The sequence below is a fragment of the Rana temporaria genome, chromosome 1 (genome assembly GCF_905171775.1).
Source record: "Rana temporaria chromosome 1, aRanTem1.1, whole genome shotgun sequence".
Lineage (NCBI taxonomy): Eukaryota > Metazoa > Chordata > Amphibia > Anura > Ranidae > Rana > Rana temporaria.
Window position 1 is genome coordinate 327,335,188 of NC_053489.1, and position 27,855 is coordinate 327,363,042.

At 42.6% G+C, this 27,855-nt stretch overlaps 1 protein-coding gene across 2 annotated transcripts in view; it reads left to right on the plus strand.

Annotated features, from left to right (window-relative positions):
* Positions 1 to 27,855, plus strand: part of SVEP1 (sushi, von Willebrand factor type A, EGF and pentraxin domain containing 1) — a 503,752-nt gene that overhangs the window by 326,535 nt on the left and 149,362 nt on the right. For both annotated transcript variants that reach the window (XM_040360718.1, XM_040360710.1), the window contains exons 22-23: positions 1,098 to 1,211; positions 8,439 to 8,552. In XM_040360718.1, coding sequence (XP_040216652.1) covers positions 1,098 to 1,211; positions 8,439 to 8,552 — 228 coding nt within the window. The remainder of the gene's footprint in view (positions 1 to 1,097; positions 1,212 to 8,438; positions 8,553 to 27,855) is intronic.

A 27,855-nucleotide genomic window follows, 5' to 3' on the forward strand; every position in this document is an offset into this window, starting at 1 on the left:
TAGCAATCGACATCATGCAATGATAATAAGCTCATTTATTTCCTATTAATTAGATCCTTGGCTCATGAGAACTTTTATACAAGCTTATTGCTGATTCTGCTGATTTTTTCTACCTGTGCCTTATATGCCTCATGGATGTATCCGTTGAAGGACCATTGGACATGTAAATACACTTTGAAACATTCATTTATTTTAATTTTCTTATATGTTTTTGTTACTAATCTACCACACTGTATCATTACAGATAAATGTCTGTTTCACTGCTAAAACATATATTCCTCGTCTTCGTCCTGAAGAAGCCCCACGGCGAAACGTGCGTTGGCGACTTCTGAGGAACGTACAGTGATCAATTTTCTGTAAAAACTATTGTAATATTATATTGTATTATTGTCTGTTAATTTATATGCTATTAAATAATTTTTTTTAAACATACTTCCCTGGCCTGAAAGTCTGACCATCAATGTCCACTTGCTAGATATTGCTTCCTTTCTATATTAACGCTGTCCTGGATGCTGGCAACAAGTTATGTTCAAACACAAGAATTATCACCAGTAGGAATCAGACAGAACGTGAAGCTCATTTTAGGACATTATGCTGAAGTTTCACATAGAAATAAACATTATTCTTTTTAATTCATGTTTTATGCGAGGAGCAGATGGCTGAAAAGCCATTTTAGTGATGTCACCATTAGAAATCTGCCTCTAGAGAGGATGGTTGGCAGATTTATAGTATCCTTCTAATTAAATAATACTTTCTTTTCACTCTGCACTACTTTCCAAGGCTCCATTTACATCTATTGTTGTGGAAATAAATGATAATATGCCTGTGCTCAACAATTAACAACCATGGAAATTTGGAACTAGGGTTAAATATAAAATGCAACATAAATTAATATGTTGCATGGATTTATTATTAATAAAACACTACCTTTCTACAAATGATTATTGTCCCTTGGCTGTGAACCGAAATATCTATATCGGCCAGAATGCCACATTTGCAGAGTACATTCATTTCAGCAGTTTGAAGCATGCACTTTCTCTTATTAGCCAACTGTTTATGTGCTTTGGTGCTTTAGAGTTTTTTTTATATTCTTTCAGGTACAAAATGTGAAATCAACATTGATGACTGCAAATCCATGCCTTGCAGAAACAATGGAATTTGTAAAGATGGCATTGGAAAATTTGATTGCCAATGCGCTGCTGGCTTTAGAGGTAAAAAGAATGGCCCTATTTACATTCAAGAAAAACAAATACTCTAATGCCGCGTACACACCATCACTTTATGTGATGAAAAAAAATGACGTTTTTAAAAACGTCACTTTAATTGACTGTGTGTGGGGGAAAACGTCGTTTTATGTCTTGTAAAAAACGACCAAAAAAAATTGAAGCATGCTTCAATTTTATGTGTCGTTTTTCAAAAGTGCACTTTTTACTGCACAGAAATTGACCGTGTGTAGCAAAAAACATCGTTTTCTAAGACGTTTTTTCATCCACGCATGCCCAGAAGCTACTTATGAAGCAAGCTTCAATGGTAAAACGTGGTGGAACGTAACCTCGCTTTGCAAGATCATTGTGAGAAAACGATGGTGTGTAGGCAACTTCGTCTTTGAAAATTGAAGTTTCAAAAACGTCATTTTTTACTTCACAGAAAGTGTCGTTTTTTTTCATCACATAAAGTGATGGGGCCTGATTCTCAAAAGAGATACGCAGACTTAACTGCTGTTCAGCCTGCGTATCCCTGTGCCTAACTTTGGAAACGATTCTCAAAAGGCTTTTTCCAAAGTTAGGCAGAAAATCTGACATGTGTAAGACACTTACACGGTCAGATTTTAGGATGCAGTACCGCATCCGCCACTGGGGGCATTTCTCATTGAAATGCAGCTTTGCGTATGCAAATGAGGACTTAAGCAGATTTTCAAAGCATTTCAGCACTGTGATTTCTGCGTAAGTTCCGAATTTGCCTGCGCAAAACTAGGGCTGGTTTTATAATGTGGAAAGTTAGTCACACATTGTAAAGGCCCGTTCCAGCGACGGCATTTGGTATGCATTCCTGAGGGAGAACTCCACGGCAATTTTTAAATTCAAAACCGGCATGGGTTCCCCCCCAGGAGCATACCAGGCCCTTAGGTCTGGTATGGGTTGTAAGGAGACCCCCCCATGCCGAAAAATTGACGTAGGGGGTCCCCCTACAATCCATACCAGACCCGTATCCAAAGCACGCTACCCGGCCGGCCAGGAAGGGAGTGGGGACGAGCGAGCGTCCCCCCCCCTCCTGAGCCGTGCCAGGCCGCATGCCCTCAACATGGGGGGGTTGGGTGCTCTGGGGCAGGGGGGCGCACTGCGGGCCCCCCCACCCCAGAGCACCCTGTCCCCATGTCGATGAGGACAGGACCTCTTCCCGACAACCCTTGCCATTGGTTGTCGGGGTCTGCGGGCGGGGTGCTTATGGGAATCTGGGAGTCCCCTTTAATAAGGGGGTCCCCAGATACCGGCCCCCCACCCTAAGTGAATGGATATGGGGTACATCGTACCCCTATCCATTCACCTGGAGGCAAAAAGTAAAAGTTAGTAAACGCACAACACAAGGCTTTTTAAAATAATTTATTATTCTGCTCCGGATGCCCCCCCTGTCTTCGTTATTAGCTCAATTACCAGGGGGGCTTCTTCTTCCACTCTCCGGGGGTCTACCCACGTGGTGGGTGCACGTGGGTAGGCACCCACCACGTGGGTACCTACCGGAGCATGATGGGACAGTGATGCCTATATAAATGGGATGCAAGGCGCGCTTCCATCATTACAGCGACAACAGGCGACGAGGCAACATCGGAAGAGGGGAGAAGAACAGAAGACGCTGACGTCACAGAAGACCACGCCGGCTGCCTGTTACTAATTGAGCTAACACACAAACATAGCAGGCAGCCAGCGCTGAAGAAGAAGGCACCGGAGAGCTGCAGAAGAACCGGGGTTCGCCGAGTCAACAGCGGAAGAGGGGAGAAGATGGAAGAAGCCCCCCGGAGTCCGGAGAAGCCCCCCCCGGAGAGCGGAAGAAGAAACCCCCCCCGGAGAGCGGAGAAGACCCCCGGAGAGTGGAAGAAGAAGCCCCCCCTGGTAATTGAGCTAATAACGAAGACAGGGGGGGCATCCGGAGCAGAATAATAAATTATTTTAAAAAGCCTTGTGTTGTGTGTTTACTAACTTTTACTTTTTGCCTCCAGGTGAATGGATAGGGGTACGATGTACCCCATATCCATTCACTTAGGGTGGGGGGCCGGTATCTGGGGGCCCCCTTATTAAAGGGGACTCCCAGATTCCGATAAGCCCCCGCCCGCAGACCCCGACAACCAATGGCAAGGGTTGTCGGGAAGAGGTCCTGTCCTCATCGACATGGGGACAGGGTGCTCTGGGGTGGGGGGGCCCGCAGTGCGCCCCCCTGCCCCAGAGCACCCAACCCCCCCATGTTGAGGGCATGCGGCCTGGCACGGCTCAGGAGGGGGGGGGCGCTCGCTCGTCCCCACTCCCATTCCTGACCGGCCGGGTAGCGTGCTTTGGATACGGGTCTGGTATGGATTGTAGGGGGACCCCCTACGTCAATTTTTCGGCGTGGGGGGGTCTCCTTACAACCCATACCAGACCTAAGGGCCTGGTATGCTCCTGGGGGGGGAACCCATGCCGTTTTTTTCTTTGAAAATTGGCATGGAGTTCTCCCTCTCAGGAATGCATGCTGAGCGACGCTGTAATTTTTTTTTATAATCATTTGTTTTCCCGGCGCGTCTTTTTTTTTCACCCGTCGCAACTTTAGTGTCCCGTCGAAATTCTCAAAGCCGCCCGGCGTTAATTACGTTCGCGCGCTGCACGTCGGGAAAATTACGTCACACGCATGCGCAGTACGGCCGGCGCGGGAGCGCGCCTCATTTAAATTTTAAACGCCCCCCGGAGAGGAGGACCACCTTACGACGGCGGCACTTAAGTTACACGGCCTGAAATTTCTACCTAAGTGCTTTGACGATCGGGCACTTAGGTAGAAATTTTAAGTCAGTGTAACTTAACTGCAGAAATTTAAGTTACGCAGACTTTTTGAGAATTTGGCCCATGGTGTGTACGCGGCATAAGACAGGCCCAGTTCACACCATGTATTAAGGCATAGTTTATTCATGTGATCTACTGTGGTATTTCTGTGGTCCTTTCACTGCATGTCTAAGCAAAAATAAAACAAATTCACTACAGGTCTGCAATATATACACATTTTAACATTTTATCCCCTAAAAAAATTCTGACTTTACCTGTTGATCTACCAGAAATCCATTGTGCTCCTAGCTTCTTGTTTGAAGTGACAACACAGTGTATCTGCTGCACTAAAATCACAGGCAGTGTTGTCAGCCCAGCCAAGTTCTCATCTCCTGAGCTCAGGAACACTCCCCCTGTCTTTATATCATAAGGAGAAGGAGTTCTATTGTCACTGAAGGGCTAATAATACTGCTAAGGATTCCAGGGCCAAATTCCCAAAAACGTAGCCTAACTTAAATTTCAGCAGTTAAGTTACACTGACTTAAAATCTCTACCTAAGTGCCCGATCGTCAAAGCACTTACCTAGAAATTTCAGGCCGTGTAACTTAAGTGCCGCCGTCGTAAGGCGGTCCTCCTCTCCTGGGGGCGTTTAAAATTTAAATGAGGCGCGCTCCCGCGCCGGCCGTACTGCGCATGCGTGTGACGTCATTTTCCCGACGTGCAGCGCGCGAACGTAATTAACGCCGGGCGGCTTTGAGAATTTCGACGGGACACTAAAGTTGCGACGGGTGAAAAAAAAAAGACGCGCCGGGAAAACAAATAATTTAAAAAAAAAATGACAGCGTCGCTCAGCATGCATTCCTGAGAGGGAGAACTCCATGCCAATTTTCAAAGAAAAAACCGGCATGGGTTCCCCCCCCCAGGAGCATACCAGGCCCTTAGGTCTGGTATGGGTTGTAAGGAGACCCCCCCACGCCGAAAAATCGACGTAGGGGGTCCCCCTACAATCCATACCAGACCCGTATCCAAAGCACGCTACCCGGCCGGTCAGGAAGGGAGTGGGGACGAGCGAGCGCCCCCCCCCCCCTCCTGAGCCGTGCCAGGCCGCATGCCCTCAACATGGGGGGGTTGGGTGCTCTGGGGCAGGGGGGCGCACTGCGGGCCCCCCCACCCCAGAGCACCCTGTCCCCATGTTGATGAGGACAGGACCTCTTCCCGACAACCCTTGCCGTTGGTTGTCGGGGTCTGCGGGCGGGGGCTTATCGGAATCTGGGAGTCCCCTTTAATAAGGGGGTCCCCAGATACCGGCCCCCCACCCTAAGTGAATGGATATGGGGTACATCGTACCCCTATCCATTCACCTGGAGGCAAAAAGTAAAAGTTAGTAAACACACAACACAAGGGTTTTTAAAATAATTTATTATTCTGCTCCGGAGGCCCCCCCTGTCTTCTTTATTAGCTCTATTACCAGGGGGGGCTTCTTCTTCCACTCTCCGGGGGTCTTCTTCCACTCTCCGGGGGTGGTTTCTTCTTCCGCTCTCCGGGGGGGGCTTCTCCGCTCTCCGGGGGTCTTCTTCCATCTTCTCCCCTCTTCCGCTGTTGACTCGGCGAACCCCGGTTCTTCTGCAGATGTCCGGTGCCTTCTTCTTCAGCGCTGGCTGCCTGCTATCTTTGTGTGTTAGCTCAATTAGTAACAGGCAGCCGGCGCGGTCTTCTGTGACGTCAGGGTCTTCCCTTCTGTTCTTCTCCCCTCTTCCGATGTTGACTCGTCGCATCTTGTCGCTGTAATGATGGAAGCGCGCCTTGCATCCCATTTATATAGGCATCACCGTCCCATCATGCTCCGGTAGGTACCCACGTGGTGGGTGCACGTGGGTAGACACCCACCACGTGGGTACCTGCCGGAGCATGATGGGACGGTGATGCCTATATAAATGGGATGCAAGGCGCGCTTCCATCATTACAGTGACAAGAGGCGACGAGGCAACATCGGAAGAGGGGAGAAGAAGAACCTGACGTCACAGAAGACCGCGCTGGCTGCCTGTTAGAAATTGAGCTAACACACACAGATAGCAGGCAGCCAGCGCTGAAGAAGAAGGCACCGGACATCTGCAGAAGAACCGGGGTTCGCCGAGTCAACAGCGGAAGAGGGGAGAAGATGGAAGAAGACCCCCGGAGAGTGGAAGACCCCCGGAGAGTGGAAGAAGAAGCCCCCCCTGGTAATAGAGCTAATAAAGAAGACAGGGGGGGCATCCGGAGCAGAATAATAAATTATTTTAAAAACCCTTGTGTTGTGTGTTTACTAACTTTTACTTTTTGCCTCCAGGTGAATGGATAGGGGTACGATGTACCCCATATCCATTCACTTAGGGTGGGGGGCCGGTATCTGGGGGCCCCCTTATTAAAGGGGACTCCCAGATTCCGATAAGCCCCCGCCCGCAGACCCCGACAACCAACGGCAAGGGTTGTCGGGAAGAGGTCCTGTCCTCATCAACATGGGGACAGGGTGCTCTGGGGTGGGGGGGGCCCGCAGTGCGCCCCCCTGCCCCAGAGCACCCAACCCCCCCATGTTGAGGGCATGCGGCCTGGCACGGCTCAGGAGAAGGGGGGGGGGCGCTCGCTTGTCCCCACTCCCATTCCTGACCGGCCGGGTAGCGTGCTTTGGATACGGGTCTGGTATGGATTGTAGGGGGACCCCCTACGTCGATTTTTCGGCGGAGGGGGGGTCTCCTTACAACCCATACCAGACCTAAGGGCCTGGTATGCTCCTGGGGGGGAACCCATGCCGGTTTTGAATTTAAAAATTGCCGTGGAGTTCTCCCTCAGGAATGCATACCAAATGCCGTCGCTTGAATGGGCCTTTACAAGGTTTGACTAACTTTACACATTATAAAACCAGCCCTAGTTTTGCGCAGGCAAATTCGGAACTTAGGCAGAAATCACAGTGATGAAATGCTTTGAAAATCTGCTTAAGTCCTCATTTGCATACGCAAAGCTGCATTTCAATGAGAAATGCCCCCAGTGGCGGATGCGGTACTGCATCCTAAAATCTGACCGTGTAAGTGTCTTACACATGTCAGATTTTCTGCCTAACTTTGGAAAAAGCCTTTTGAGAATCGTTTCCAAAGTTAGGCACAGACTGAACAGCAGTTAAGTCTGCGTATCTCTTTTGAGAATCAGGCCCCCAGTCCCTTAGAGGCAGAGGCAACTCAAACAATGAATTTCAGAGTTTACTGGATTTCTGGCAAGATTCATGATTTTTTGTTCATGGGAACATTCAAAAGAATACTAAAAACACCTGCACAATATAAATGAATCTTTTGTGTGATGTGAATTGATAAATACTATCTGGATAGCTGCTATCACAAGATGCCTAATCTACTTGATAGAATAACAATAAAAGATAAAGCGCTATCTACCCAGGCTATACTACTCATACATACCCACATATTGTGCAAATACAGATAGTACTTAAAAAAAAAAATCTTATAGTATTTTTTATTTTTTTACTGTCCCTTTATTTTTATTTTATTTTAATCCTATTACAAGGGATGTAAACATCCCTTGTAATATAAATAAGAATAACAGGTCCTCTTTATTGAGAGATCTGAGGTCAAAAAGCCCCAAAATCTCTTATTTTTTGTTTTTTAATTTTTTATTTTTATATAGCTACATCGCTCCAGCTTGGAGCTCCAGCTTGGACCAATGCAACTATGTAAATAGCATTCCCGATGCCCCTGGAAACTGAAAATCAGTGAAGTAGACACTGCTACTCCAGTGATTTCCACTTGCTCCTGAGTTCTGTGATAAATGTCTGGCATGGTGACACAGGAGGTTGGCCTCTCTGCATGGGACCCAGAAGCAAGTGGAGATCACTGGAGTATCGACGTCTATGTTATTTTCAGCTTTCGGGGGCATTGGCCAGATATGGTATATACATGGTTATATTGATTCAAGCTAGACCTTTGTAACTATGTAAAAATATATCATACCTGAGATTCCTCTCTAATATGGCTTTGGGCATGCCCTTAAGTGGACCAAGAAATACAGAGGTCCCATAAGATGCCAGCAAAATTCTGGTCCCAATTTTTTCAACAAGTGAACTAATTTCAACCTTATATGCATCTTTATGGGGATTGGTAAAGGGAACTTAATTTTTTTATGGAGGTGATATCTTCTGAGTGGATTCTCATGGCCTGTCCATCAAATATAAAGTAAAAGCTGCTTTGCCAAGAAAATCAAATCATCAAAACAAAAGGTAGGTACTTATAGTAAACACATAACTCACACAACAACATAAAACAATAAAATGATCTGCAGCATAAACTGAGTTTTCACTAGAGACTGTTGCTCAGCCTTACACAAAAGTTGATATTTGATATATGATGTTTTTGCAGTTCTTTCTTAAAATAACTATTTTTTTTTTCTTGCAAGGTGCCTTGTGTGAAGAAAACATAAATGAGTGTGCTTCACATCCATGTACAAATGAGGGAAGCTGTGTGGATGGAGTGAACATGTTTCATTGTCGATGTCCAAATGGATTTCTGGGTAAGTGTGATGATCCATTGTTTTATTTAAAAACAAATTAACTAGTACATGAACCTAGGAAATGCAAACTATACACTGGCATTTTTGAAAAGTTTTTAGTCGTTATAGAGTTTAGAAATAAAGTGACACTAAACAATATCTCTATTCTCCAATAATAACTCATTAAAATCCCATACTTAATACTGTAATCTATTTTTCAGGAAATTGTTTCTTACTGTGTCCTTCTGCCACCTTGTTACATCCTCCATGGGCTCCAAAACCTCTAATTCTCCACTTCTCTTCCATTTGTTTGATATGAGCAGTGCATGTTAGTTGTGGTCATGTTCACTGCTCTATGCACACTGCACATCCCATAGTCCATAGTATATCTGAGTAGCAAGCAAGAGAGGGTGGATATTTCCCTACATACAACAGGGACATTTACTAAAACTGGAGCAGCTCTGCATAGTAACCAGTAAACTTTAGGTTCTATTTTCAAAGCCTAAGCTTAAGTTAGAAGATGATTGGTTAAAAAAAAAGGGGAAAAAAATGAAGATGATTGGCTACCATGCACAGCTGTACCAGATTCTGAGTACTGTACTCAAGTTTTAGTAAATCTCCCTCAGTGGGGCAATGGAGAATGAATATAGCCACCCTCTAACAGGATATCAAATCACAGCAGCAAAAATAAAAATAAATCAATTTGGTGATTGAGAGGAGGCTGAGAGAAGGTACTTTTTTTTGAGTAAAGAATACATTCTTATATAAAACAGATGTGTGTGCAACTTACAATAAATTTATATTCCAATGCTAAATGTTCAACAGATTATTGAGTCCAAATAGGGAAACTATCATAAGAAAAATCCCATTTAAGGTGCTCTTATGCAGATAAAAAGTGATTCACAAGACATCAGTGCTTCATACTGTGCTCTCTCCCACACAAAAAACTGTACACCTCTTACCAGAAAGGCTGGATCCCAAATTATAAGGATTTAACTTGCTCCTGTCAGTATTGGCCAGCTGGGGTATTCCATTCCCAATGCTCCCATGAGAACACTCCTTCCTGGTAAGAGGCCAGCTTCACTCAGATACAGTATATCTTTTAAATATCTCTGGCCCCACAGATCATACTACTACAGATGTTGTCCAGCATAGAGGGTTTAAGAAGGAAGAAACTTCATTGTGCAGTATGTAAAATTACAATTTATTTAAAAGTAACCACGTTACATGAATACAAATGTTAGAAGGCACAAAAATAAAACACACAGCCAAGGACCACGTCTGCAGGCTGGTACATGGTGACATCACAGAATTCAGCTCCACCGATGCGTTTCCCCGTAAGAGGCATTGACTGGGAGCGGAGGCTCTCCTGAGATGTCACTCACCCCACTTTAAATGTTTGAACAGGCAGTAGAGACACTGGAACTGCCGACATCAGCTCCACTGCTCCATTGTCACCTGAATACTAGAATTTTACATCCAGCATCCAAATGTTACATCATATACAATTTAACCACTTAACCAGGCCAATTCTGACACTTCTCTGTAAAAATTATAAAGTTTTTGCTAGAAAATTACACAGAACCCCCAAACATTATATATGATTTTTTTAGCAGAGACCATAGAGAATAAAATGGCAGTCATTGCAACTTTTTATCTTGCACGGTATTTGAGCAGTAATTTTTCAAACGCGTTTTTTGGGGGGGGGGGGGAAACTGTTTCATGCTTTAAAAAAAAAAACAGTAAAGTTAGTCCAATTTTTTTGCATAATGTGAAAGATGAAGTTACACCTCACATGTGTGGTCTGAACACCATTTTCATATGTGGGCGGGACTTACGTATGCGTTTGCTTCTGCATGCGAGCACACTGGGACAGGGGCACTTTTAAAAAAATATATATATTGTTAATTTTACTTAAATTTTTGATCACTTTTATTCCTATTACAAGGAATGTAAACATCCCTTGTAATAGGAATATGTCATGACAGGTCCTCTTTATAGTGAGATCAGGGGGGTCAATAAGACCCTACATCTCACCTCTAGGCCGGGAAGTCTAAAATAAAATAAAATAAAACGATCACCGCTTCACAGCCAAAGTGGCGCCGTTTTTTTAATGCAGAGGCCGGGCATGATGTCATAACATCGTGCCCGGCCTGTGACAAACATCGAGACTCGGGTGACCATCTGTTCCACCGGAAATATCTGTGATCAACATCCGGGGCCGGCGGATCTGTTCTCGCACAGGCCGATCGCACAGGTGAGTTGGTAGAATCACCAGAGGGCTGCAGGAGGGGGGATGTTCCCTCTTACTGCCCATAAGAATGATCAAGCGGTGGAAAAGCCATTACGATCATTCTCATGGTGTAGGGAATAGCCGGCTGAAAATGACGATATCTGAATGATGCCTGTAGCTGCATCCATCATTCAGATATACCCCCACAAAGCCCAGGACGTCTTTAGACGTCCAGACGTCGGCAAGTGGTTAAACCTATTAAAAGTACTTTACAGTACATCATTCCAACAGTTTCTATTTACATGCAAAAACTTACAAGCAATGGAAATATTTTATAAAAGCATTTTCTAAAAATACTCCTTGCGGCATCCATCCGGAAAGTACTTTAAATAAAAAATGTTCCGTGATAAATCCTAAAAAATATATGTATATATATATATCATACAAAAGATATTATTTAAACTAATTTAAAAAAGAAAATACAACAAATGTATACATAGAAAGAGGAGGAATGGAGGAATTATCGTCCATTCTAATTCCCAAAAATCATTCATATATGCTATTTACATCACCCCAATCAGCTTACTAACTTTCTATACCTGTACTATTATGCATGCTCCGTCCGACAACCAGAACAAAATTAACCAGCACGCATACCCATACAGCTAATGCCTTAAAAATTCAATCTCCCAATTGTAAAATATATAAGGGCTGTATTAAACATACCCCGTCCTAGACGTATACTATCCCTTATAAAATAATTATATATGGACAAACTAGGGAAGGATTATACAGTGCCTTGCGAAAGTATTCGGCCCCTTGAACTTTGCGACCTTTTGCCACATTTCAGGCTTCAAACATAAAGATATAAAACTGTAATTTTTTTTTAAGAATCAACAACAACAAGTGGGACAAAATCATGAAGTGGAACAAAATTTATTGGATATTTCAAACTTTTTTAACAAATAAAAAACTGAAAAATTGGGCGTGCAAAATTATTCAGCCCCTTTAAGTTAATACTTTGTAGCACCACCTTTTGCTGCGATTACAGCTGTAAGTCGCTTGGGGTATGTCTCTATCAGTTTTGCACATCGAGAGACTGACATTTTTTCCCATTCCTCCTTGCAAAACAGCTCGAGCTCAGTGAGGTTGGATGGAAGAATGTTTGTGAACAGCAGTTTTCAGTTCTTTCCACATATTCTCGATTGGATTCAGGTCTGGACTTTGACTTGGCCATTCTAACACCTGGATATGTTTATTTGTGAACCATTCCATTGTAGATTTTGCTTTATGTTTTGGATCATTGTCTTGTTGGAAGACAAATCTCTGTCCCAGTCTCAGGTCTTTTGCAGACTCCATCAGGTTTTCTTCCAGAATGGTCCTGTATTTGGCTCCATCCATCTTCCCATCAATTTTAACCATCTTCCCTGTCCCTGCTGAAGAAAAGCAGGCCCAAACCATGATGCTGCCACCACCATGTTTGACAGTGGGGATGGTGTGTTCAGGGTGATGAGCTGTGTTGCTTTTACGCCAAACATAACGTTTTGCATTGTTGCCAAAAAGTTCGATTTTGGTTTCATCTGACCAGAGCACCTTCTTCCACATGTTTGGTGTGTCTCCCAGGTGGCTTGTGGCAAACTTTAAACGACACTTTTTATGGATATCTTTAAGAAATGGCTTTCTTCTTGCCACTCTTCCATAAAGGCCAGATTTGTGCAGTATACAACTGATTGTTGTCCTATGGACAGAGTCTCCCACCTCAGCTGTAGATCTCTGCAGGTCATCCAGAGTGATCATGGGCCTCTTGGCTGCATCTCTGATCAGTCTTCTTCTTGTATGAGCTGAAAGTTTAGAGGGATGGCCAGGTCTTCGTAGATTTGCAGTGGTCTGATACTCCCATTTCAATATTATCGCTTGCACAGTGCTCCTTGGGATGTTTAAAGCTTGGGAAATATTTTTGTATCCAAATCCGGCTTTAAACTTCTCCACAACAGTATCTCGGACTTGCCTGGTAAGTTCCTTGTTCTTCATGATGCTCTCTGCGCTTTAAACGGACCTCTGAGACTATCACAGTGCAGGTGCATTTATACAGAGACTTGATTACACACAGGTGGATTCTATTTATCATCATTAGTCATTTAGGTCAACATTGGATTGGATCCTCACTGAACTTCTGGAGAGAGTTTGCTGCACTGAAAGTTTGTTCCACTTCATGATTGTGTCCCACTTGTTGTTGATTCTTCAAAACAAATTACAGTTTTATATCTTTATGTTTGAAGCCTGAAATGTGGCAAAAGGTCGCAAAGTTCAAGGGGGCCGAATACTTTCGCAAGGCACTGTATATACTACAAAAGAATAATGAAAATTTGCCAAATCCACAGACATCTCTATGTGATATTTTATTATCATACTTGTATATCAGGATATTTTACTGGATAATATACATTATCAATGTAGCATTTAATGTCCCATTCCATAAATCCATCAGGTTTCCTGACGGGAGATGTGTCTTTTTAAATTGCTACCTCTCCAGTGTGATATATATTTTTCCAATAGCTATACATTCTTGAACCAATATTTTTTTTAAACCAGAGTTTAATGTCACTATAATATCAGCATCTTTGTAGATGATAACATGTAATGAATATTTTATTATAAGTGTTAACTAAAATTATGGGTAAAGAGCCATGTCTAAAATTCAGTAACTTATATTATTCCATTTGAAACCATCTCTCATATGTATATCTACAATGATCAAGTTTGACATTCTGCACAAAAACAGTACTATGCTGGAACTAATCTGCTTGCTCACTGTACTCTTTTATGGAATGTGTTCTAAAATGAAAAGCTGGTAAACGTATACTGTTTCTTTGAAGTTCAGTCATGCTGTATTGATGGTGCTCGCTTATCCAGTAAGCTGTGTTTCATTTTGCTGTGATACACTCTAGGCAGACTTCTCATTAAAACGGAAAGTGGTTGTAAAAGCAAGACATTTTTACCTTAATGCATTCTTTGCATTAAGGTAAAAAAATTCCCAGTAGTTATATCACCCCCTCACAGCCCTATATATTGTTGTACTTACCCGAGTCTGTGTTCCTCTCCCCAATGGACACAGAGGCAGCAGTGGAAGCCATTGGCTCCCGCTGCTGTCAACCAAATCATGTGGGGGAACAGGGCCCATTGTGCTGTCTGTGTCTATAGACCAGGTCAGATTCTATCCTGCAGGTGTGCCCCCATAGCAAGAGGAGGAGCTAAGAGTGCCAGCGGGAGACTCTAGAAGAGGAGGTTGGGGGCTGCTCTGTATAATAACATTTCACAGAGCAGGTAAGTATAAAAAAATATATTATTTTAGGGAAAAAAATCAAGCCTTTACAATCACTTGAACTCCATGATGCACACAGCAAAATATTTCAAACAAATATACAAGAACTGCTTTATATTTAGAATGATTTTAGCCAGTTTTGTGATCCAAGAACCCTTGCCAGGTGCTGGATATTTTTGCAGACTACATTGCAGTAAACTAATACAGTCTGGTCCAGGACCCACTACAGCCTGCTGATTGGGCAGTGAAGAAAGAAGCATGCTGATCAGTCCCCCTGTTATCTCTTCTACTGTAAGCATTTTGCATTTAAGCAATAGAACCTTGATTAGCTCAGCCTGCTGCCCTCCCTTTCCCTCGCCAGATTACAGAAGGCTGTTATCAAGGAAGATCATAGCACTGAGTAAAAATGCATGTTATGATTTTGATTTTGAAACTGATTTTTAATGAATACCTATTTCAATAAAATGTTTTCATTTTTATCTGTGTGAAGATCAGCTTTAAAAACAGGATACTGCTACTGCAACTTTTATCCAATGTTTTTATAAAAAAAATATTCTATTTAAATTAAGTTTAAAAAGACGTTTTCTAGTAATATTATTTAGGAGATTCTTAATGTGTCCTTTGAAAGTAATATGGTTTCTGCAAATGCAAAACATTTTGAGATATTTTTTCAGAGAGAGCTGCAGTGTCACAGAGGACTCCTTCAGAGCTATATCAACCCCTCCACCTACACCAGTTGTTCTCAATCTCAGTCCTCAAGCACCCCCAACAGACCATGTTTTGAGAATTTCTCTTAGATAAAATAGATGTCAAAATACCAAGCCATTGACTATGATTTAAAGATAAAGGAAAACCTACAAACATGGCCTATTGGGGATACTTAAGGACTGAGTACAGGAAAAATGATTTAATTGCATCACCACAGGATGGCACTGTGGATGCAAGAACAATAAAAATGTGCCACATACTAATCAAATTGTAATACTGATTAGAAACATTGAAATCTTAATTTATTCACACTACAATACACAGAGTTAAAAGTTGAGCATCTTTATTACAAAATGTTTAAGAAAATAAAATAGACATTACTAAAACATAGTCATGATCAAAGAATTGCCTAAATACTAAGGATCACACCACCACATACGCTTGTACAGGGAGTGCAGAATTATTAGGCAAATGAGTATTTTGACCACATCATCCTCTTTATGCATGTTGTCTTACTCCAAGCTGTGTAGGCTCGAAAGCCTACTACTAATTAAGCATATTAGGTGATGTGCATCTCTGTAATGAGAAGGTGTGTGGTCTAATGACATCAACACCCTATATCAGGTGTGCATAATTATTAGTCAACTTCCTTTCCTTTGGCAAAATGGGTCAAAAGAAGGACTTGACAGGCTCAGAAAAGTAAAAAATAGTGAGATATCTTGCAGAGGGATGCAGCACTCTTAAAATTGCAAAGCTTCTGAAGCGTGATCATCGAACAATCAAGCGTTTCATTCAAAATAGTCAACAGGGTCGCAAGAAGCGTGTGGAAAAACCAAGGCGCAAAATAACTGCCCATGAACTGAGAAAAGTCAAGCGTGCAGCTGCCAAGATGCCACTTGCCACCAGTTTGGCCATATTTCAGAGCTGCAACATCACTGGAGTGCCCAAAAGCACAAGGTGTGCAATACTCAGAGACATGGCCAAGGTAAGAAAGGCTGAAAGACGACCACCACTGAACAAGACACACAAGCTGAAACGTCAAGACTGGGCCAAGAAATATCTCAAGACTGATTTTTCTAAGGTTTTATGGACTGATGAAATGAGAGTGAGTCTTGATGGGCCAGATGGATGGGCCCGTGGCTGGATTGGTAAAGGGCAGAGAGCTCCAGTCCGACGCAGACGCCAGCAAGGTGGAGGTGGAGTACTGGTTTGGGCTGGTATCATCAAAGATGAGCTTGTGGGGCCTTTTCGGGTTGAGGATGGAGTCAAGCTCAACTCCCAGTCCTACTGCCAGTTTCTGGAAGACACCTTCTTCAAGCAGTGGTACAGGAAGAAGTCTGCATCCTTCAAGAAAAACATGATTTTCATGCAGGACAATGCTCCATCACACGCGTCCAAGTACTCCACAGCGTGGCTGGCAAGAAAGGGTATAAAAGAAGAAAAACTAATGACATGGCCTCCTTGTTCACCTGATCTGAACCCCATTGAGAACCTGTGGTCCATCATCAAATGTGAGATTTACAAGGAGGGAAAACAGTACACCTCTCTGAACAGTGTCTGTGAGGCTGTGGTTGCTGCTGCACGCAATGTTGATGGTGAACAGATCAAAACACTGACAGAATCCATGGATGGCAGGCTTTTGAGTGTCCTTGCAAAGAAAGGTGGCTATATTGGTCACTGATTTGTTTTTGTTTTGTTTTTGAATGTCAGAAATGTATATTTGTGAATGTTGAGATGTTATATTGGTTTCACTGGTAAAAATAAATAATTGAAATGGGTATATATTTTTTTTTTGTTAAGTTGCCTAATAATTATGCACAGTAATAGTCACCTGCACACACAGATATCCCCCTAAAATAGCTAAAACTAAAAACAAACTAAAAACTACTTCCAAAAATATTCAGCTTTGATATTAATGAGTTTTTTGGGTTCATTGAGAACATGGTTGTTGTTCAATAATAAAATTAATCCTCAAAAATACAACTTGCCTAATAATTCTGCACTCCCTGTATATAATCATAGAAAACATCTTTGATATGACGATTGATAATATTCAGACAGGCTTAGGTTGGTTAGGTATGCTAAGACTCAGCTCTACATGTTGCGCACATAAGTGCTTCTTCAGGAGCTTAGGCATATGTTCTATGTGATTAAAAAAGACAAACAGTAAATCTTACAATAAGTAATAAACATAGATATAAACAGATAAACTTATACAATATACTAGTTGTCCACCACCTCGCATTCAAAGGACTGGAAAGCCATAACCCAAGTGTAGAGAAGCAAACCACAATTATGAGGACACATGCAACACTATCTTACTAATACATACTAACATTATATTGTCACGCTGTGACCAGAGCAATACTAATTTGCACTCTAGGGAGTTGATCAGGATTTTTTTTTTACATACTATGGTTGCTTATAGCAGTAACATTGTTGTGATTAGCTGTCATTGACCACAGCTAATCACATGGTACAAATGGACTGTGATTGGCCCTGTCTGTACCATGTGATCACTGTGACCAATCACAGGTAGCAACACAATTGTATACAATCAATGGCGTAAAAGGAAGCCATTCATTGTTTACAACTGTCATGTGGTCGGCCATTATTAGTCACAGCAATCACATGGTACCGGCAGCGGTTCGGTACACTGATCAGTCATCTGCTGTGTCCAGAGAAGCATTCTCGGTAGGGTGCCATATGATGTATTCCCAGAAAAATCAGGTTCCTGCCCATGTCATTGTAAAAGCAGTTAAATATATTCTTTAATACCCATAAAAGAATATAAAAGCAGTGAAGACATGATCACTATCCTGTGCATTGCTTGTCTGAGGGATGGAATGGACGCAGCAGGCCCCACCCCCTACATTCTACCTGCAGAAAACTACAGGAGAGGGTGGGTACAAAACCTGTCACAAGGAGAGAAAGCAGCAGTGATCGGTCTTAATTATAGGAAGCTCCTGCACAGAGGGAATGTTTCACACTGGATTACTGCGCATAGTAAACAAAACACTTGAAGATTCAAGTAATACACATGCCTGTTGCTTATCCTAGAGTTCAGCTTTAGGGTATTTGCAGAAAACAGCAGTGTGAGAGACCTGAAAACTAAAATCTTACTAGGGGACACTTTGTTATATTGTATTCAGCATCATTTTTCCACTATCCATTTGTGTATAGGCTTGTTCACATGTGCTTCAATACCATGTGTTTATGTGGCATTTGTTCAGCATTTTGAAAGCGTGATAACCGTTCCTGCCATGATTATTACAATAGTACCACACAGTGCTGTTCACACGGGAGCGGTAGCACTATGGCGTGTTAAAAAGTAAGTAGCATGTCGCTTTCATGAATAATTGACGCTTGTCAGCCCCCTCCATTGATTTAGATAGTAATGCTCAATAACCTCACCTTAAAGAGGAAGTAAACTCTGATGTTCCCTGCAAATTAAAAGCATAATGGGCTACTAGCCCAATATGTGGCACTTACCTGTAAACAAAGCCTGCACTGTCTCCGCTGGAGGCCACATCCATCTTCACCCCTCTTCCTTCCAGGAAGCTTCCAGTCACGGCACTCGCTCAGGAAGAAATGTCACAGAGGGCATTTTCTTCACAGCGCATGTGCCAATGACATCATCGGCACACAACACAGTAAATATCTCCTAAGCGGCACACGCTTAAGAGATATTTACAGTACCTATAGGTAAGGCTTATTCTAGACTTACCTATAGGTACAAATTACCCATGGAGGTTTACAACCACTTTAAGAGCACCTATAGCATTGGGGTGTTAAAGTATTTATGAAGTGTTAGCTGGGCATTGATAGAGAGGCAGTGGAGGGTTTGGTATCCCAGAATGGGAAATAATAGAGAACTAGGGCAGAGCAGCTCAAACCACTTCCTGTCCAACAACATTTGCTGCTGTGTGAAGGCAAAAGCATCAGGCCAGGCAGCAATACTGCCAGTGCCAGGCATTGAGCATTATTGTCAGTTGCAAAGCTGTTTGTTTCAGCAAAGTTGAGCCATCCCAAACCAAGTGTCCAAGAGATCAAAATATATGAATCCATGTTGCAGAGTTTCACAAAATGTCTGCTATCACACCACAACCTAACTATTCCTCAAAGTAAATAATTTCCCCTACATCACTTTCCCTTTAAGAACATCCCACTAAAAAAGCAACACTTCCATGAGTATTTATCAAGCGTTCTTCATGCTTTTTCAGCGCTTCACAAACACAACAAAAACATGTCATAAACACATCATAAATCCTATAGGAGCGTTAATGAGCACTGCTTCATTTTTCATAATTGACACATGTGTGAAGAAGCCCTATGTGTCTTTATAGTTTAAACCCAATTTTGTTTTGTATTTTTTTCCCCCTTAATTAATAGGCAGCCCACTTTAACAGATAACAACTGTTCTATTTACATGGGTCACATTAAATGATAGTTCTTTGTACAATATATAATAGACACAACTGCTTTTGTTATGACATTTATTAACAAAGAAAATCATACACACACTCCTCTAGGAATTAATTGCAAAGCAGAAGCCGGTCTGCAGTACAAAGGAGATGTGACTATTGAATCTGTTGAAATGTGTCAGTCAGATGTTTGACAGATATCACAACTGCATTCTCTTTATCAGGCCTCTGCATGGTTGAATGGAGGCTGGCAAGTCTGAGAAATGTGCTTGGTGCTGCGTGAAGGAGTTCGAAATACATACCCATGGGAGCAAACTGACGAAAGACCACGCTCTGTTTTATTTTGCAGATGTTTAATAACAGGGGAAAGGGAAAACAATGATGTGGCCAGTGTTAACCAGTAACATGCTTGTTTTTTTTTAACTGCAGCTGCCTATATGTAGTTTCTATAGAGAACGCCCCCATTTTTCCTTCATCTTGATTTTAAACATGAGCTCTTGTAATCATAAATCAGAGGAATACAGAGGTTGAAAATTCTGCTGTGCTGTCATGACAGTCCTCTGGATTCCAGTAGTGCCGGCAACTGGCACCACATAATGCTCACTGACTGATACAAGTCCAGAAACAGGCAACAAAAACAGTGAATGGTCTGAGGGATAAAACATATCAGGAGAGACTTTGGGAACTTAACAAACCGCCACTACAATAAATATTAAATGGTCCCCCCTGCAGGGTTAAGTCATAATGTACTAGTATGCACTGCATGGCAGGCTTACCTGTAAAGCAGATCCCTTCCACGCAGCACTGTCACGGATCCTGTCACGGATCCCCAGCACAGCCATGTTCACCCTGTATTCCTTCCAGGTTCGCAGGCTGCAGCTGTATAAATGACTGGACCTCCAATGCAATACTCCCAATGCACACGTTCTTGCACAAAGGGTTGTATTTTAAATTGGGTGCTGAAATGACCATCGGCTGGAACCGAATGCAATCATGAAAAGGGAAATGTCGCCAGCACACCAGGATCTCTAAAAATGGGTCCAAAACTGTATAAAGTACTGGAGCCATGGTGGCATCACTATTTCGGAGGGTTACCTTCCCTTCAGGGCGCATGTGTGGTGGCATCACCGGCAGGATCGCTTGTGAATATCTCCTAAACAGTGTAAGTTTAGGAGATATTCACTGTACCTACAGATATACCTTATTATAGGCGTACCTGTAGGTTCAAGTTCAAAAGTGGAGTCTACCTCCATTATAATATGTACAGTGCCTTGAAAAAGTATTCATACCTCTTGAAATTTTCTACATTTTGTCATGTTACAACAAAAAAACGTTTTTTATTGAGATTTAATGTGTTAGACCAACACAAAGTGGCACATAATTATGAAGTGAAAGGAAAATAAATGGTTTTAATTTTTTTTTTTTTACTAATAAATATGTGAAAAGTGTGGCGTGCATTTGTATTCAGCCCCCCCTGAGTTAATACTTTGTAGAGCCACCTTTTACAGCTGCAAGTCTTTTTAGGTGTGTCCCTAGAGAGTGAAAGTTTTGCTCATTCTTCTTTGCAATAGCTCTGTCAGATTGGATGGAGAGTGTCTGTGAACAGCAATTTTCAAGTCTTGCCACAGATTCTCAATTGGATTTAGGTCTGGACTTTGACTGGGCCATTCTAACACATGAATATGCTTTAATCTAAACCATTCCATTGTAGTTCTGGCTGTATGTTTAGGGTTGTTGTCCTGCTGGAAGGTGCATCTCCGCCCCAGTCTCAAGTCTTTTGCAGACTCTAACAGGTTTTCTTCTAAGATTGCCCTGTATTTGGCTCCATACATCTTTCCATCAACTCTGACCAGCTTCCCTGTCCCTGCTAAAGAAAAGAATCCCCACAACATGATGCTGCAACCAACATGTTTCACGGTGGGGATGGTGTGTTAAGGATGATGTGCAGTGTTAGTTTTCTGCCACTCAAAGCATTTTGCTTTTAGGCCAAAAAGGTCAATTTTGGTCTCATCTGACCAGAGCACCTTCTTCCACATGTTTGCTGTGTCCCCCACATGTCTTCTCGCAAACTGCGAACGGGACTTCTTATCGCTTTCTTTTAACAATGGCTTTCTTCTTGCCACTGTTCCATAAAGGCCTAATTTGTGAAGCGCATGACTGAGGCCTCGTACACACGACCGAGGAACTCGACGGAAATAAAACATTGTTTTCTTCGACAAGTTCCTTGTCAGGCTTGTGAAGAAACTTGACAAGCTTTCTTTGCGTACACGCTGTCAAGACCAAATCTCCTTGTTCTCAAACGCAGTGACTTACAACACGTACAATGGCAGGGGAAGTTTGATTCCACTGGCACAACCCTTGGGGCTGCTTTTGCTAATCTCATGTTACTGCGTGTTAAGTAAAAGTTTGATAAGAGACAATTTGCACTTTTCAGACTGTTACAGCGTGACAAATGTGCTATCTCCATTACAAACGCTACTTTTACCGAAGGTGCGCTCCCGTCTCATACTTTATTCTGAGCATGCGCGGGTTTCTTAGCATACACACGAACACGTTTCTTGTCGAAAACCAGCCAGATGAGGAAATTGAGACTCCCGTCGAGGAAAAAGAGAACTTGTTCTCTTTTTTCCTCGTCGAGTTCCTCTACAGTTTCCTCGATGAAAAACATACATATGACCGTTTTCTCTGCCACCAAGTTTCTTAATGGATTCTGTCGAGGAAAACAGTCGTGTGTACGAGGCCTGATAGTTGTCCTGTGGAAAGATTCTCCCACCTGAGCTGTGGATCTCTGCAGCTCCTTCAGAGTTACTCGGCTGCTTCTCTGATTAATGCTCTCCTTGCCCGGCCAGTCAGTTTAGGTGGACAGCCATGTCTTTGTAGGTTTGCAGTTGTGCCATACTCTTTCCATTTTCGGATGATGGATTGAACCATGAGATGTTCAAAGCTTTGGATATTTTTTTTAAAACCTAACCCTGCTTTAAACTTCTCCACAACGTTATCCCTGAACTGTCTGGTGTGTTCTTTGACCTTCATGATGCTGTTTTTTCACTAAAGCCGTGTACACATGATCGGTTTGTCCAATGAAAAAAGACAGATGGACTGTTTTCATCGGACAAACTGATAGTGTGTGGGCCCCATCAATCTTTTTTTCCATTGGTGTAAAAAAATAGAACATGTTTTAAATTTTTCCTATGGATAAAAAATCGATAGGAAATTCCGATCGTCTGTGTGGAACTCCATCGGAGAAAAATCCATGCATGCTCAGAAGCATTGAACTTCATTTTTTTCGGCTCGGCGTAGTGTTTTACTTCACCGCGTTTTGGCACGGTCGGAATTTAGTCTGATAGTGTGTATGCAAGACTGATGAAAGTCAGCTTCATCGAATATCGGACGAAAAATCCATCGGATTTGATTCCATAAGAAATCCGATTGTGTGTGTACACACACAGTTCGAATTTCGAACAGTTCGAATTTCCAAAGAATTTTCTTTCGAAAATTGTATCAAAGAATTTTCGTACAAATTTCATACCGTTAGTGGGCTGCAGCAACAGTCGATTTTCGTGCGGCAAACAAATTTGAGAAATCCGACATGTTGTAAATTTTTTGAAAAACAAACGATTTTCTGATCAATGATGGGAGAATCGTGCGAGAAATGTAATAGAAAAAAAAATGCGCATGTGCAAGAAAAGAATATTCCCGGAGAGAAAAGAATATTCCCGGAGAGAAAAGAATATTCCTGGAGAGAAACGAATATTCCCGGCAACATGAAGGTTTGGTCGGCCGAATTTCGAAAATCAATGGTGGCATCATCGGATCACAAAAAAAAAAAAATTCTGATTTTAAGAAGAAAATTTGACCGTGTATGGCCTGCTTAAGACTCTCTAACAAACCTCTAAGGGCTTCACAGAACAGTTGTATTTATACTGAGATTGAATTACACACAGGTGGACTCTATTTACTAATTAGGTGATGTCTGGTTCCACTAGATTTTAGTTAGGGGTACCAGAGTAATTATTTGAAAAAAAAGTTTGAAAACTATTTGGCATTTTCCTTCCACTTTACAATTATGTGACACTTTGAGTTGGTCTATCACATAAAATCCCAATAAAATATATTTATGTTTTATTTATTTATGTAACATGACAAAATGTGGGAAAATTTAAGGGGTATAAATAAATTTTCAAGTTACTGTATAGTCCTTAGGAAAGAATGGAAAGGGGAGACATGAATGAAAACTTTAACCACTTCCAGTTCGGACCAGTTCGGACATTACTCTCCTACATGTAAAAATTTTTTTTTGCTAGAAAACTACTTAGAACCACCAAATATTATTTATATTTTAAGCAGAGGCCCTAGAAAATAAAATGGTGGGTGTTGCATATTTTTATGCACATTTATGCAGTGGTTTTTCTAACACAATTATTTTGGAAAAAATACACTTTAATACATTTTAATGCACAAAAACACAATATAATACTTGATTGTTTAGTAAAAGATTATGTTACGGTGAGTAAATAGATGCCAAATATGTCACGCTTTAAAATTGAGTATGCCTGTGGGATGCACTACATACTACTCACTGAAAGGTTCTGAGGAAGGGGCTCTGAGGAACAGGGGCTCTCCCCTTTAAACGCATCAGCCATCTGGAAGGTTCTCAGGGGTGCTGGACATGGTCCCTGTGACCTGGTCGCTTTGTGTCCATTTATGACCTACTTGTTTGTGACTATATTTTGTTTATTTTATTACCAATAAACACCACTTGGGTAATGTGCAAGGTTGGTGTGCCCTCTTCGTTTTTTTACCGAGTTTCTATCGGGTGTTGCCTGACCCTGTACATTTAGGCCCCTTTCACATTGGGGCGTTTTTCATGCGGTACAGCGCTAAAAATAGCGCTGCTATACCGCATGAAAAATCATGCCCTGTAGTCTTCAATGTGAAAGCCCGAAGGCTTTCACACTGAAGCGGTGCGCTAGCAGGAACGCTCCAAAAGTTCTGCTAGCTGCATCTTTACCGCGGTATAGGAGCGGTGTGTTCACCGCTCCTATACCGCGCCTTCCCATTGAAATCAATGGGAAAGCGCGGTAATACCGCCCGCAACGCGGGCGGTATTACCCCTTTTTCGGCCGCTAGCGGGGGTTAAAACCTCACCGCTAGCGCCCGAATATCGCGGTAAACACAATGGTATAGCCGCGCTACAAATAGCGCGGCTATACCGTCACCGCGGCTCGACGCTGCAATGTGAAAGCAGCCTTACTGGAAGCCATAGAAATCCTAGGCGATATATACTGCCGTCACATCACTTTCGAGCGCAGGAGATTTTGATTGTTTTAACTCACCGAAAAGCCACTACTTACTGCTCACTGACCAACCTACCACTGCATACTGCCCTATTCTCCTGATACATGCTGTTCTTTGATTTCTACAGTTACAAGGCAACTCTGTATAACAATCTACTGACCATTGAACTCTACCTCACAAACTACATGTCAGAGCTTGTGCACACCAGGTGCATTATCCCAAACCACACAAAAAACACTCTGACTTTTAAAGACGCGCATGAGTGCCACAAATTCCTAATGGTGTGCCCATGCATCTATCAAATGCACATGAATATGTGCCTACTAAAATGCATGGCACTGCACTGTGCATTTTTGTAAACACTGTGCCTGCAACTTTTTGTTATGTCTTTCACACACCTAGGGCACCCATTAAAAAATATGACTTAAAAAAATCATGCATGGATTGGTTTCCCACGAGCTTGTGCACAATTCTAAAGGGTGCCTTCACTGAAAAAAGGTGGATAAACACTGAGCTAAGCTACTCAATGCTAGTCATTGCTTTTCTAGAGTTGGATACATGTTTGTGTTCGAACTTATTGACATCCCCAAAGTCAGCATTGCCAGCTCCCATATATCTTTCCTAGTGATTTCCCTTTTTCTTACAGCTTGCATTTCTACTTCAGTTTTTTGGCTTTCTCTTTGTTGTTCCTGCTGAATTGCAGAACAATTTGTGCAGATGGGATGTTGTTTAATATGAGAAACATGAGATGGCATATGAGAGATGATTTGATATGTGATATGTCAAAAAAGATTTGCAAGGGCAATAGGTCATGAATGATTTGACTGCCCAAAGGCATGTCTATTGGCTAGCTGTCACATAAACATGAATGGATTAAGAAGGAGGAGGGAGCACAGACTGACAGTTCCTGGCAACAGTTTATCGGGAAATAGAAAAAACAATCAGTCAAGGCTTTCATCTGTTTGTTTGTTTCAATCTGTTTGATATATATTTTTTCCCCCTTAGAAATGTCACAGTAAGTCACAAGCTACTGCTACAGAAATAATATTGTCAACCGACCATATCATGTCTATGGCCAACATAACAGTAACCACACAGGCGGTTTCGGTACAACCTTATGTTGAATTGTCTTATTGATATCTTTGGCCATGGATCCTTCCTTTGTTGAATATGTATGGAGATTTAAAGAAAATTATGTTTAAATGATCTCATCTCTGACAATATTTTGCCCATCAGTGCATATCTTTAAAGACGAATTTCAGGCATGGTATATTTTTACATAGTTACATTGGTCCAGCTTGGACCAACGTAACTATGTAAATACCATACCTGGCCAATGCCCCTGGAAACTGACAATTCTTGTTGTAGACACTGCTACTTCGTCATCTCTACCTGCTTCTGAGGCCTGTGTTCAAGACTGCTGATAAGGGGACCACTGGCCCTCCTGTAGGCGGTCCCGGCACACAGGGAGGCCCAGACAGCAGGAGGATTGGTGGAGCAGAGAAGAACTGATGACAGAACAATGCCCTCGTTGTCTCTCACCCAGCAACTGAAAGCTGGTTTGTTGGGTGAGAGACATGGGGGGGCAGGCCGGCCCCTCCTTGGATGAGCTCCCCTATTCACATTTCCTGCTGCCGGGAGAAGAGCAACCTTTAGAGGAGAAAAGGGACACTGTGTGTATACAGTACATTGCAATATACAGTAAGATCCAGTCTCATGTGCTGTATACTGAGTGTAGTAGAGGAACGCCCTTCTGACAGAAGGGGGAGCACAACAGAGCGCACCTCATGCTGCCTTTCTAGTGGCTTCCCCCTGTAAGTTGGGGGGGGGTGGCTATTTGTGTTGGGAAAAGTAATGTGGATTTGGGGAGGGGGATATGTGCTAGGAGGAGAGTTTGAGGTGGGTGTTGATCCAGGAGAGGGGATGTTTGTGCTAGGAGGGGGGGTGGAGGATTAGTGCTGCGGGGACTTGGGTAAGGTGGAGGAATGTGTGCTTTGAAGTGTAATTTAGAGGGGGTTATGCTAGGAGGAGGGATTTGTGGGAATTTGTCCTAGGAGGGGGATTGAAGTAAGAAGATATGTGCTAGGAGGGGGAGATAGGAGGGATTTAGAGGGGGATTTGTGCTGGCAGGGGGGATTTGCGGGGGAGAAGATTGGTACTAGGATAGAAAGTTTGAGAAGAAAGAGGATGTGTGCTAGGCAGGTGATTTTTTGGGGTGAGGAAGATTTGTACTTGGAGGGGGGATTTGGGTGGGATTTGAGTTGGGATATGGGATTGGAGTGGCAAAGATTTGTGCCCGGAGGGGGGATTTGGGGGATACGATTTGTGCTAGAATAGAAAGTCTGATGTGTGCTAGGCAGGTGATTTTTGGGGTGAGACAGAATGTTTGTGTACACTAATGATGATTTTCATTTTTTTGTGGAAATATCATTTTAATATTTTCACGGGGGGGGGGGGGGGAGGCATCTGGTAGGCTGTATGGAGGCCTGTGATTCCTAACAGTAGCTCTGCCTGTGTTGAATGGCCAGCCAGATGCATCGTGAATACAGGAGGTTGGTCACTCTGCAAATGCAAAGCATTCTCTAATTGAACGAGGTGGAGAGGCAGGACCAGGGCTGCTGTTAGAAATCACAAGCCATACAGCCTACCTGACAGGACCCCCCCCCCCCCCCCCCCCCCCCCCCCCGGCCAGAAGTGACTAAAGACATGTATTTATCAGTCCCTTTATTCTCAACCTTCAAAGATGAATTCATTAGAATCTCTCTGAAGCTTCTTGCTCATTCACAAGCTGCAGCATAGTAAACACTGGTTACTATGGAAGGAATTGTCCAAAACTCTCTTTGTCTCTGTGTTTTTATTACTTTTTGACACTTTTTAAGTGAATGGGTAGGGATACTATGTACCCCATACTCATTCACATTGGGGGGCAGATTCTGATAAGCCCCCTGCCTGCAGACCCCCACAACCTCCGGACACGGTTGTGGGAATGAGGTCCTTGTCCCCATCAACTTGGGGACAAGGTGCTTTGGGGTGGGGGTCCCCAAAGTACCCACCCACTCATGTTGAGGGCATGTGGCCTGGTATGGTTCAGAAGTGGGGGTGCTCGCTCGGCCCCCTATTTCCTGACCTACCGGGCTGCATGCTCAGATAAGGGTCGATTATGGATTTTGTCTTTTTTTTTATATTGCCGGGCCGGCAATTGCAACTATGACTCAATTTAAATGTGATTTGACTCTATTTAAAATAACTTTTAAGTGGGAAGTGGTTAAACAAAGCAGGTAAGGATAAACCTCTTTTTTTATTTGAATAAAAACAAATAAAAAATTGTCTTTTATATTA